Raw genomic sequence first — 13,529 nt, forward strand, 5'->3', positions numbered from 1 at the left:
GAGATGGGAGTCGAAGATTACCCCCCAATACTAAAACACTAGTTCACCCCAAAGAACTCATGTTTAGGGAGGGGCACATCCATGAGCTTGTGGGGAAAGGGCTGAGAATTGCTCCATTTGTGCACTGCAGGGGCCTCCAGGAGATCTTGGTTTCAAAGGAATCCAGGGCCCCAGGGGTCCCCCAGGCCTGATGGTGAGTTTTGATTCTTCTCACACTTGACCCTCTCACTTGGTCCCCTAGATAGTCCAGGGATCAGGCTCAGAGCCAGCCCAGCACCAGAATTAAGGTTAGAGTCATTCAAGCTGATGGGGTACAGTTCTGCCTGGGCCATGGGAACTCAGCTGAGCCAGTGAGCTGAGCTAGAACAGGCTGGGTGTTCCCCGTTCCTGCAAGATTGGGTCATTGGTGCCAGTCCACAGTTGTGCTCATGCCAGGGGCACAGACCCTTATGCTAGATATAATTCATCTCAGTAAGTCCTTCTGCAGGTCACCCTCTCTTTGATTTGTTCCTCTGGCTGCCTTCTAATCTTCTCTCCTTCTCCCCATCTCCTTCTCTGACTCTTCCCTGCCCCACTGCCACCACCCCCAATTCCCCATCCAAGCAAAGAGACATCTGCTCTGTCAGCCCCTCCCTGCTGTTGCCAGCTAACGATGCCTTACATCCCCTGCCAGGATCCCTCCCCTGCCATTCCCACACCCAAGGACAGAGGAGGAACAGTCTGGAGACCCACATTTACAGACCTTCCTTTCTCTGCCCCTCTAGGGACAAGAAGGTGTCATCGGCCCGCTGGGGATCCTGGGGCCTACTGGACTCCCGGTGAGTTTTCCTTTCCCTGGAATTATGGAATAATGCACCAAAATGGTGGGGGGGCTCCTGGGTCCCCTCCTTGGCCCCTGCTTCGGCTCATGAGCTCCTCCCCTACCAACCGTCCCCGGGCTTCTCCCCGTCAAAGGAATAAGGAGGGTCTTCTGGTACGTCCTCTAGCATTCTCTGCCCTGAATGCACTGATACACACTGTGTTTGCTCACAGGGCCCAAAAGGGGATGAGGGGAGTCGAGGTGAAACGGTAAGGATGCAAACTGGGGAGAAATGGTAAGGATGTGCGGAGGGATGGGGGGTTCCAGGGGCCACTTGGAGGCTGTGGGGTGAGGGCCAGGTCAGGGGCCCCAGTGGCCCCAAAGCCTATCACTCTCACTCTTTCTCTCCATTTCTCTCTGCAGGGACTTCAAGGCCCAAGGGTGAGTGTCACCCAGCCTGCCCCACTGTGGCGGTGGCCGGGGTGGCGGGGGGTGGGGGAGGAGGCCCGAAGTTCAAGGGGGTGAGCAGAATCAGGCTGAGAGATGCCTGGGCAGGACCCCAGGCCCAAAGGGGAGATGATCAGGCCCCACAGAATGGGCAAGTGGGATTGGTTCACGGGTGGCTGGCAATGCAGGGGTCCAGAGGGAAGGTTCATCTAGGAACACTGACCCCCTGGGGAGCCCGGGAGCTACAGCATGGCTCAGTGGAAAGAGCACAGGCTTGGGAGTCAGAGGTCATCCCGGGTCCGCCACTTGTCAGCTGTGTGATTTGAGGCAAGTCACTTAACTTCTCTGGGCCTCAGTTATCTCATCTGTCAAATGGGGATGAAGACTGTGAGCCCCACATGGAACAACCTGATCACCTTGTATCCCCCCCAGTGCTTACAACAGTGCTTTGCACAAAATAAGCGCTTAACAAATACCACTATTATTATTATTATTACAGGCCCAATCCAGGGAAGACCAGGATAGCTCAGGGATTCCAGACCACACTGGATCCCCAAATCTTTCCCCCAGGACACCCCCCTGACCCAGATTAGTTCCCAGGCCACCCTGGTCCTCCAGCACCCCAAGGGGATAGAGACAGTTGGAGCAGGTTCTGATCGGATCTGGGAGCCTGGGAGTTTGACAAAGCTGTGTGTCTTGGGATTGCTGCTGCTTCTCTTAGTTACAGAAACTGATCTCAGTGCACTCTCTCCTTAGGGTCCCCCAGGTCCCCGAGGACGCCCTGGACCGCCGGTACGTTTCCTCCGTGGTGCTCAGCGGGCACCGTAACGCGTATAGGGCTGGGCGGCGAGGACCTCGGCCCTCTTAGGGCTGATAATCACTCGTCAAACCCGGCTCTGGACGGGTAGCAGCGGGGTTCCCCGAGGAGCAGTTAAACGCCTGCCCCCTCCCCCAATCCCAGTAGCTCCTACTCCGGATGTCCCTTTCCTTCCTGAGTCACCTACTCATGCTTCACAGCCTCAAACGTGAGTTCCACACAGTCCATCTTCCTGATGAATCCCTGAAGATTCTCTGTCCATAGCCTGAAGTCTCCAACCTGCATCCCACTCACCACTTCATGGTTTAATCTAGCCCAACCCGAAGCAGGACAGAGAAATGAGCAATGGGCTCATGGGAAAAGGCCAGGTTTTGGCTCTGTGGGGTGTTCAGAGCCAATCACGTGAGGATTTGGGCTCCACCAAAAGCAATCAGAAGCCACCTCTCTTTCTCCCCAACTCTGTTGGTAGTGGTGGGGGTGAGGGTGTTTATTAAGTGCTTTTTAAGTGCAAAGTATTGTGCTGAGCACTGGGTACATGTGGCATAATCAGATTAGACACATACAGGGCTCACAAGATAAGAGGTAGGAAAGTTAGGTAGCTTAATTCCATGTTATAGATGAGTAAAATGAGGCCCAGAGATGTTAAGTGACTTACTCAAAGTCACACAGTTGGCCAGTGGCAGAGCTGGGACTAGAACCCAGAGGGGTTCCTGCCTCCCAGGCCTGTACTCTTTCCACTGACTCCCATAACCGATCTTATTTAATTCCCTGAATAGCAGCTCTGGCTTCCTTCCCAGGAATAAGGAGCTGAACTTCCTTTTGAGGATAATCCCAGAAAGCATTGCTCTCCCACTGATCCCTCCTAGTTCCACCCCAAAATAGGCCCCTAGCTATGATGTCAGGAAAGGAAGCTGTACATAGTCTAGCCCCCGCTTTTCCCCCTGGATCCCTGGGGAGGGGAAGCAGGTAGAACAATGGGAGAGACTAGGATGGTGGAGAGTTGGGGGTGATGTGGAGCTGACAGGAAGCTGGAGTTGACTTTCAGTTCTCTTTCTTTTCCAGGGCCCTCCAGGGATTCCTGTTCCATTTGTAAGTTGTTTGTAATGTTTCATCTGGTCTCACCAAACCCTCCTGGCACTCAGGGTGAGCCAGAGAGGACTCAACTAAGCTCCATACCCCGGGAACGAATTTCTTTCCACCCCGCAATCACTCCCCAGGCCAAACCATTATCCCACCAGGACAGATAGGGACAACAGGGATGCCCTGGTTTCTTTTACCTGCTCAACTACAGGCGAGGAAGTTAGAAGTGACTTGCCTTCAACCCCTGCACTTTACCCTAAGGAGCCAATTGGGCTATTCCAAAAAGCTTTGGGGCAGAGCCATGGTATGGGGCCTTGAGTTTAGCCCAGAAGCTAGAAGTTGGCGCACCCCAGGGAATCACCAGGCCACAGGGGCTCCTTGCTCCTGGAGTTCACAGTACCTTTCAGGGGAGCTGCTTTAACTGGGCAGGGAGAGCTCTGTGAAATGCACTTTGGGGGCCCCTCTGACTATGCGTTGAGGAGAGTTTCTACCCAAAGTAAACATTCAGTAAATACACTTATGTGCCTATCTGTAAACCCTGCCACTTCTCCTATCTAATTTATTGTAATGCCTTATCCCCCGAAACCTAGACCGTAAGCGCTTTGGGAGCAGGGAACATGTTTACCAACTCTGTTGTATTGTACTCTCCCAAGCGTTTAGTACAGTGCCCTGCACACAGTAAGTACTCAATAAATACCATTGATTGATTGATCGAATAATCTCCAGTTTCCATCCAACTCCTCTGCCCAAGGAGCTCAGAGCCCATTGCTGCAGCTGCCAGGAGGAGACAGGGACCCTCCACTGCAGGTCCAGAAACTAAGAGCCAATCAATCATATTTATTGAGTACTTGCTGTGTGCAAAGCACTATAAGAAGAGTACGACATAGAATTGGAAGACGTGATTCTTGCCCACAGTGAGTTTACAGTCTAAAGAGGAACCAGTCTAGAGAGAAACCAGAGAGTCTAGAACCAGAGTGAACCCAGCACCCAGACTAATCTGCCCTCTCCCTACCCTTTCTCCCTGCTACAGCATCACTCTGTTCTTAGGTACTCACCCCATCCCTTTCCCCTAGCTAGTACTTATGTACATCATCATCAATAATCAATGGTATTTATTGAGTATTTACTATGTGCAGAGCACTGTACTAAGCACTTCGGAGAGTTACATATCTTTAAACTAGGTTGCTTTCCTCCACCTATATATATATCTGTAGTATCTGGCTCCCTCATGAGATTGTAAGCTCCTTGAGGGCAGGGATCATGCCTATCTCATGGCTATCTCATGGCTTGTAGTCTCCCAAGCACTTAGGACAGTGTTCAGCACAAAATCAGCACTGAATAAGTCCACTGATCAGTTTATTGATTGATTGAGAAAACCTGAGCCTTAGCCTCCATAAGATTCCAGTCGCCCGATGCAGTTACTCTCATTCTCCCTCCAACAGCAACAAGATGACCTCGGGACAGCTTTCCAGACGTGGCTAGACTCCTCAAACGGTGGCGTGCTCAGGACAGAGGTAACACTGGCTTTAGGAGCAGAGGGTTCATGGAGACAGCCTTTAGAGCAAGGATACCAAAGACCATTCATTTATTCATTTGATTTTACTGAGCACCTACTGTGTGCAGAGCACTGTATTAAGCCCTTGGAAGAGTATAATACAACAATAAACAGACACCCCCTCTGCTCAGAACAGGACCAAAGAGTCATGGTCTCTTAACTAATTTATTTACTGTGGTATTTAAGTGTTTACTATGAGCCAACCACACTGCTAAAGCACTGAGGTAGAGACAATTCAAGCAGGTCAGACACAGCCGCTGTCCCACATGGGGCTCGCAGGCTAAGGGAGGAGAACAGGATTTCAATCTTCGTTTTCTAGATGAGGAAAGTATAGAGAAGACAAGTAACTTGCCTGAGTTCACAAAGCAGGCAAGTGGTGGAGGCAAAATTAAAATCCAGATCTCCTGACTTACAGTCCCGTGCTCTATTCCCCAGACCATGTTCCACTGGCTCCACCCCCATCCCTGCATCACCCCCAGAAGCCACCTTCCAGGCTTGGGGCCCCAACCCTGGTCAGGCCAGCCTTTGTCCCCAAGACTCCATCAGAAGCAGCATGACTTAGTGTACAGAGCACAGGCCTGGGAGTCAGCGGACCTGGGTTCTAATCCCAGCTCCTCCACTTGCCTGCTAAGTGACTGTGGGCAAGTCACTTAACTGCTCTGGGCCTCAATTACCTCATCTGTAAAATAGAGATAAAGAACCCATTCTCCCTCCCTGTTAGACTGTGAGCCCCATGTAAAATAGAGATTATGGCTGATCTGCTTAAATTGTATCTACCCCAGTGCTTAATATGGTGCTTGACAAATAGATTGGTGGGGAAGGTACCTAGAGATCTCATCAAGTCCATCCTCTTATCTCCCAGTTGAACTGGTAGCTGGCAGCATTCCGGGCCACTGGGACTTCATCCTATGTACTGAAGTCTCCAGAGAAGGCAATTCCAGTCTCCTCCAGTATTTTATCCCAGTTCTAGGAACTCTTCCTGTCATCTATCTTAAATCCTTCATGCTTCAGCTTCAGCTTTTAGTTGTCCCCTTGGAGGTAGTGCAGAGTAGCTGATTTCCCCCTCTGAAAAAGAAGCTCATGAGTCTCCCCGTGAGCCAGAGGAAATGGTCTCAGTTCTTACAGCTTTTTCTCCTGAACCCAACCTTTCAGCCCTTTGGCCAAATCCATGGCTGGAGGGACAGGAGAGGAGGAGACATGGGAGGCCATGGTAGGAAGCTGCCCTGGGAAATGGGAGCAAGAAGCCAGCGAGGTCCCAGATCGGAAAAGTTGAGCCACCGGTCTGCCAGACCTGTCCTTGCCAGATGTTCTCAGACCAAAGGATAACACTCTTGGCTCAGCTGGGTAGCTGATGCTGGGGCCTTCCTCTCCTGCACAGCTACACGGCTGCATGGCTGCATGGCTGCATGACTGCCCAGCAGGGGCTCTTTCTCCAGCATTTGGAGACTTGTTCTCCCTACTGAGCCAGAGGTAGAAATAAGGCCTAGAGCAAGTGAGTGCCCCCTCTCAAACAGGGCCACAGAGCAAGGCTGCAGAGATATCATTTGAAATCATTCAATCATATTTATTGAGCAATTACTGTGTGCAGAGCACTGTACTAAGCCCTTGGGAGAGTACAATGTAACACAGTTGGTAGACACATTCCCTACCCACACTGAGCTAGCAGTCTAGAGGGGGAGATAGATATTAATCTAAATAAATAAATTACAGAGATGTAAATAAGTGTGGTGGGGGCTGAATAAAGGTACAAATCGGAATAAGGGGTGCAAATACAAATACAAAGTCGATGCAGAAGGGAATGGGAGAAGAGGAAGTGAGGGCCTAGTCAGGGAAGGCCTTTTGGAGGAGAGTTGCCTTCAATAAGGCTTTGAAGGTGAGCAGAGTAATTGTCTGTCCACCATGAAGAGGGAGGGGGCTCCAAGCCAGAGCCAGGATGTGGACGAGAAGTTGGCAGTGAGATAGATGAGACCAAGGTACAGTGAGTAAATTGGCATTAGAGGAGCAAAGTTTGTGGGCTGAGTTGTAGTAGGAAATCAGGGAGGAATAAGGTAGGAGAATGAGTGATTGAGTGCTTTAAAGTCGATGATAATGAGTTTCTGTTTGATGTGAAGGTGAATGAGAAACTATTGGAAGTTCTTGAAGAGTGGAGAAACATGAACTGAAAGTTTTTGTAGAAAATGGATCTGGGCAGCAGAGTGAAGAGTGAACTAAACTGGGGAGAGACAGAAGGCAGGGCAATTGGCAAGAAGACTGATGCAGTAGTCAAGGTGGGATAGGATGTGTTTTGATTTAACTAGGTAGCAGTTTAGATGAAGAGGAAAAGATAGATTTTAACAATGCTGTGAAGGTAGAATGAAGAGAATTTGGTGACCCATCAAAAATTTGTCAACTGAATGAGAGAGATGAGTTGAGGAGAATACCAAGATTACAGGCTTGTGAGTCAGGGAGGGTGGTAGTACTGTCTAAAGTGACAGGAAAATCAGAGAGAAGACCAAGTATGAGTGGGAAGAGAAGGAGTTCTGTTTTGGACATGTTAAGTTTGAGGTGTCAGTGGGGCTTCCAAGTAGAGATGTCTTGAAGCCAGAAGGAAATGAGAGACAGTAAAGAATGAGAGAGATCTGGGATGGAGATGTAGATTTGGGAATCATCTGTATAGTGGTTGGAGCCATGGGGGCAAACAATAATAATAATAATAATGGTATTTGTTAAGCACTTTCAATGTGCCAAGCACTGTTCTAAGCGCTGGGGTAGGTGCAAGGTAATCAGGTTGTCCCACCTGGGGCTCACAGTCTTAATCCCTGTTTTACAGATGAGGTAACTGAAGCACAGAGAAGTTAAGTGACTTGCCCAAAGTCACACAGCTGACAGGTGGCAGAGCCGGAATTAGAACCCATCCATGACCTCTGACTCCCAAGCCCAGGCTCTTTCCACAAATGAGTTTTCCAGGAGGGTGGGTGTAAATGGAGAATAGAAGAGGACCCAGAACTGAGTCTTGTGGGACTCCCACAGTTAGGGGCTGGGAGGCAAAGGAGGAACCCAAAAAAGAGCCTGACATTGAGCAATTAGAGAGAGAGAGGGAGAACCAGGAGAGGACAATGTCAGTGAAGCCAAGGTTGGTTAATGTTTCCCGGAGAAGGGGATAGTCGACATTTTCAAAGGCACCTGCGAGGACGAGGAAGATTAGGATGGAGGAGAGGCCATTGGATTTGTCAAGAAGGAGATCAATGATGACCTTTGAGAGGGTGGTTCCTGTGGAAAATCCCACCACCTCCCCAGAATAACCCCTCTTCCAGGAGGGGTGGTCTTGTCAGGGCTCAGGAAACCAACAGCTCCCATGACTTGCTTGTTTTATTTCAGGGGCTCTCGTTGCTGGCTGGACGTCTGTAGCCCTCCCTTGCTGCCTATTCCCTTTCCTTTCCCGCCTACAGTCTGCCCCAAACCTGCCAGCCCCTTGTCTGCTGGTGGCCTCCACCCGGCTCCTCCCCTCCTCCTGCCACAGAAACTGACAGCAGACGCACATAGGCCAAATACCAGACTCCAAGCCTGCAGTGTTAGCACAAAACCAGCAGAAAGGAAGTGGTCAAGCCAGTCCTCTGCAGCTGCCCACATCCCCTCCCCCTGCTCCCAACCCAGTCCCCCGTTGGCTTCCTTGGACCTCCTGGAGGTATGGGTGTTGCATTCACATGGTCCTGGATCCGTTGTTTTTTGGGAAACCCTAGATCCACATGGTAGGAACCTTCTGCTGAGAGGAAAGAGTCTTAGGACTGTGACAGAGGTCTTTATTGAAATTCCTGAGAAAATCCTGCTGAGAAGCAGCATGGCCTAGTAGATAGAGTGCAGGCCTGGGAGTCAGAGGAACCAATAATAATAATAATAATAATCATTGAGGTATTACAGATGAGGTAAACACTTACTATGTGCCAGGCATTGTTGAAGTGCTGGAGTGGATACAAGAAAATTGGGTTGGACCCGGTCCCTGACCCACATGATGCTCAGTCTTATTCCCCATTTTACAAATGGGGTAACTGAGGTTCAGAGAAGTGAAATGACTTGCCCAAGGTCACACAGCATAAAAGTGATGGAGTCAGGATTAGAACCCAGGTCATTCTCGCTTCCAGGCCCACGCTCTATCCACTAGGTCACACTGCTTCTCCAACTTGGGTTAAGACCTGGGTTCTAATCCCAGCTCTGCCACTTGTCTGCTGTGTGACTTTGGACAAGGTATCCGTCACCTGATCTGTAACATAGGAATTAAGATTGTGAGCCCCATGTGAGACTGTGTCCAGCCTGACTAGCTTCTCTCTACCCCAGCGCTTGGTACGGTGCTTGGTACGTAGTAAGAACTTAATAAAAACCATTTAAAAAAAAATCCTGACATGCCCCGGGCTCTCTGCTCTTGAGATGTTCACCACAGTGCCCTGATCCTCCCAGGGCCTCCTACCAGGGTTGAGATGTCACTCTGGTCCGATGACCCTGCTGGGAGGAGGAGAGGACAAGAGTAGTGCCCACCTCCAAACCCAGCCCTCCTCCCTGGATTTACCTCTGCACTTTTCCCTTCCTCCAGGGCTCTTCCCATTCTGATCTGCTGGTGTTGGACCAGGGAGGGGAGATCTTTAAGACCCTACACTACCTCAGCAACCTCATCCAGAGCATCAAGAAGCCACTGGGCACCAAGGAGAACCCTGCTCGCATCTGTCGAGACCTCATGAACTGTGAGCAGAAGATGGCTGACGGTAAGGAGCCGGCTGAGTCCTTGAGCCCCCAGGATTTCCTGCTATTCATCCCAATCTGGGCCCTTAGGGTCCATTTGCATCCTGTGATCCTCCTTCCATTTGCCTTCTGCTGCTCTTCAGATCCCTGCAAACAAATCTCTTTTTTGAGAGAGTAGGACGCATGGAGGCAGGGGTTTGGACCAGATGACTCTCAAGGAGCCTTTTGGACAGAGAATTTGAGGAGAGACTCCCTGGGGCCTACAGCCTAAGAAGAGTCACTCCGTGATTCCTCCCTGAAGTCTTCCCTCCCCCATCTCCCACCCAGTTGTTCATTAGCCCCAATGTTCCTTGTTTGTTCTTCTTCCTATCCTCACTATAAACCCCACCTTGGATCAAGGCTCCTGAATCATTCTTGAGTTGGTAGCCAACATCAGCCATACAAGCTGGGGGAAGGCTCTGCCCCTCGAAGATAGCCCGGCCTCCTCCAGCCTCTACCCAGTCTGCCACCCTAGCTTCCTCCTCGTCAGCTCTGGGCCAGAGGGAAATTCAGAGGCCGAGGAGGGCACATCCAGCACATTTGGAAGGGACCAAATTCCAGTGCCCTCCTCTGACACTGCCCCTGGTCTCCTTCCCACAGGCAAATACTGGATCGACCCCAACCTTGGCTGTTCTTCAGACACCATCGAAGTGACCTGTAACTTCACCAAAGGAGGTCAAACCTGTCTAAAACCCATCACTGCCTCAAAGGTACAGAGTTGGTGGAGAGAGGAAGAGGCGGAGGGAGGGAAGGGGACGGGGTGAACCTAGAGCCAGCCACCCGGATTAAGACCAGCACAGTTCTGAGTGAAAGCAATCGATCAATCAATGATTGAGCACTTAAAGTGAGCCAGAGCACTGTACTAAGGGCTTGGGAGAGTACTACACAACAGAATTGTTAGATATGTTCTCTGCCCATAAGGAGTTTACAGCCTAGAGTGGAAATAATAATTAATTAAATTTATTGAGCATTTACTATGTGCAGAGCACTGTACTAAGCGCTTGGGAGAGTACAATACAACAGAATTAGTAGGCACAGTCCCTGCCCCCCAATGAGCTGGACCCACTGAGGTGAGAGAGAACTTAACCCAGCTGTGGGGAGGTTCTGGATTGCTCCTGACTCAGGTCTCTCACATCTCCAGCAGGATATGATTACCCCAGGGGTATTTGGATTCTAGCATGGTGCCAGGGGAAAGCCCAAATTGTGCAATGGTGTTAGTGGTGGTGGTGGTAGTTGGAGGAGATGCAGGAGCAAGAGCATGAGCCAACTGCTGAGCTCTGTTTCCCAACTTCATTCCCAGAAAGACAGTCACCACCCCCCAAAAGCTCCATCCCAGGGCCTGGCATTACAGGAATTTTTCCAGCTTCCAGGCATGGGGAGTCCAGCCCCAGGTTTCTACCATTTACCTGGCCACAAGAGCTCAAGGGCCCAAAAGAATGGGAATCAGGGATAACCAGCCCACTGTCCAAGATCTTTCATCCTTACCAGGCCTGTCAGGAGAGGCCAGATGGCGGCCTGGCTCCTGGAATCCCTGTCCCCCCCGCTCACCTTCTGCACCCCAAATCCACCCCCACACAGGTGGAGTTCGCCATCGGCCGGGTCCAGATGAACTTCCTACACCTCCTGAGCTCCGAAGTGGTCCAGCACCTGACCATCCACTGCCTCGATGTGTCCGTGTGGCAGGAAGGGCAAGGCCGGCCACCCAGCAAGAAGTCTCTGCGCTTCCGGGCCTGGAACGGACAAATCTATGAGGCTGGAGGCCAGTTCCGACCAGAGGTCTCTGTGGATGACTGCAAGGTCAGAGCCCTGTGGGCATCTCCCACCTGCCCACCCGCCCTTGGCGATGAATAATCTTGCCTCTCTTTTCGCTTCTTTTACTCTCCAGGAGCCTGATGGGGGGCAGTAGGGTTAGGTACAAAGCTTGTTTGACTGGGAGAACTTTGAACTGGTTGTAAAAGCTTGCAGCGGTCCCTGCCCTCCAACTCACTCCGCCTAAAGCAGAAATAATTCCTTTCAAAAGCTTCTGTGCCCACATCCACCATGATCTCTCTGCCCTCTTAAAAGTGAAAGGCCCTGAGTAAGGTCATTTTGCCTCCGACTGTGGCTCTGGGACATGCAAACGGTGTGGCCGCCATCCTGTCTTCTCCTCTCCTCCCCTGCGCCCTGGTCCCCAGCTCCTTCCCTCTGAGCTGTCCGAGCAGACTGTCCATCTGCCCTTTGCAACTCTGTCTCCTCTCCCCTCATCCATGTGTGCATTCTTGCTGTAACCAGGATGAGCCACCCCCGTCCTGCCCCTCTCTCTTTTTAATCCCACCTCAACACCTGCTGGCACCCAAAGAGGGTGGAATCCTTCCCCTACCTGAATCTAAGAGTGCCCACCCTCCCACTCTTGGGTTGGATCCCAACTGGATGGTTAGACTAATAATATTGATTGTATTTGTTAAGATCTTACGATGTGCCAAGCACTGTTCTAAGCACTAGACAGCTGAGGTAACTGAGGAACAGAGAAGTGAAGTGACTTGTCCAAGGGCACAAAGCACTGAGCGCTCCCAATTTTTTGGGAATTTTTCAGGCTAAAATAGAAGCTCCTGATCTGTCCATTGCGAGGGCACAAAATATGTGAGATGGCAGCTTGATGGTCACTCCCTCCTAACCCCCACTGCCTTGTTCTGGGCCAAGCTGGATTGATCCTTTCTATGCCATCCATCCCCCAGGTTCAGGACGGACGCTGGCACCAAACCCGCTTCACGTTCCGGACACAGGACCCCCAGCAGCTGCCAATCGTCAGCATCTACAATCTGCCGCCCACCACCCCGGGGAAGCAGTACCGCCTGGAAGTCGGGTCTGTGTGCTTCCTCTGAAGTCTGACCTCCGGGCCCCGCCGGACATCCTCGGAGCCAAGCCGGAGGCTGGGGGCAGGGGGCCAGGTGGGAGGGTGTGCCTCCCACCCTCGCCCCAGAGGCAGACAGGGTGAAGACCCACAGCCTCCAAGCTGGGTTGAGTCTCAGCCGCCCTCTAGGAGACCCTGCAGGTGGCTGAAGAGTATAGGGGCGAAGGGGTGGAGGATGGCGGGGGGAGGAGATCGTGGAGGTCACAGCTGCTCCCAGAGTAGACCTCAGGAGTCTAGGGAACAAAGGGTCACGGGCCAGCATGCCCTAGACCAGCCCGTACCTGTCCGGCTACTAAAGAAACATCCTGCGAGAGAAGAGAGAGAAACAGAGAGAGAGGGAGAGAGAGACCACCCAGAAATGTGTTTGACCACCCACTTCTGCTTCCTCAGTTACCAAAATATGTCTGCTTCAATCAGTCCACTCCAAGAGGATCCCATCTTCTCACCCCCTTCCTCCCTGCCTCACCAGTTCCTTGCTAGCTGGAGGGAGGGGGTTGGCAGGCATGTATGAAAGGACCCCATCACCCCCTTAGGCAGCTGTAGAGAGTATGCTATAGAATGTCTCTCTCTGCTCCTGGACAGGAAACTTGTGATGTGCAATATTAGTGAAAAGAAACAGGAAAAAAAAGTATATATATATATATATATATATATATAGTATATATATTATTTAAACATGAAGGAAATTAGTAACCAAAGCCTCTTTCTTGGGCTAACCAGGGTCTGGAAAGAGGAAAGAGATTGAGGAGAGCAGAATTGAAAGGAGCCAGTCATGGGGATGGCGGGGAGATGTAGCCAAGCTGAGAGTTCCAAATGACTCCAGGACCTAACCAGGATGGGTCACTACCTCCCACTGGGACAATCCCGGGTGCTGAAAAGTCATGCAGTTTTGTACATGCTTCCTTTGGGGAAAAAAAATCCCTATTTAAGGTTCGAAAGGTGCTATCTGTCTTGCCACAGACTCTGAAGGAACCATCAGATATGGAAGGAACCTCCCCCAAACAAGAAGAGTTGGGGATTGTAGTGTTTTCGTGGCCCTCGTGCTCTTTGCCTAGCCTACAAGAGGATAAGAAACACTAGGAGTAAAGCTGAGCCTTTTAACTTGTGTATACAAGAAGTATTTGAAGGGTCAGTTTCTCTGGGTTGGGGGTGTCACCATTTGACAGCCTCTAGGCAGGCTTAGTCCAGATCA

At 51.0% G+C, this 13,529-nt stretch overlaps 1 protein-coding gene across 1 annotated transcript in view; it reads left to right on the plus strand.

The window, feature by feature from the left end:
- Positions 1-13,451, plus strand: part of COL27A1 (collagen type XXVII alpha 1 chain) — a 241,942-nt gene extending 228,491 nt beyond the window's left edge. Inside the window, exons 51-61 of the mRNA XM_029062843.1 lie at positions 131-193; positions 765-818; positions 1,033-1,068; positions 1,223-1,240; positions 2,003-2,038; positions 3,126-3,152; positions 4,586-4,657; positions 9,263-9,431; positions 10,048-10,157; positions 11,026-11,244; positions 12,162-13,451. Of these exons, the coding sequence (XP_028918676.1) occupies positions 131-193; positions 765-818; positions 1,033-1,068; positions 1,223-1,240; positions 2,003-2,038; positions 3,126-3,152; positions 4,586-4,657; positions 9,263-9,431; positions 10,048-10,157; positions 11,026-11,244; positions 12,162-12,308 (951 nt within the window). The 3' untranslated portion in view covers positions 12,309-13,451. The remainder of the gene's footprint in view (positions 1-130; positions 194-764; positions 819-1,032; positions 1,069-1,222; positions 1,241-2,002; positions 2,039-3,125; positions 3,153-4,585; positions 4,658-9,262; positions 9,432-10,047; positions 10,158-11,025; positions 11,245-12,161) is intronic.
- Positions 13,452-13,529: the final 78 nt, after the last annotated feature.

Source organism: Ornithorhynchus anatinus, chromosome 4 (genome assembly GCF_004115215.2).
Source record: "Ornithorhynchus anatinus isolate Pmale09 chromosome 4, mOrnAna1.pri.v4, whole genome shotgun sequence".
Taxonomy (NCBI): Eukaryota; Metazoa; Chordata; class Mammalia; order Monotremata; family Ornithorhynchidae; genus Ornithorhynchus; species Ornithorhynchus anatinus.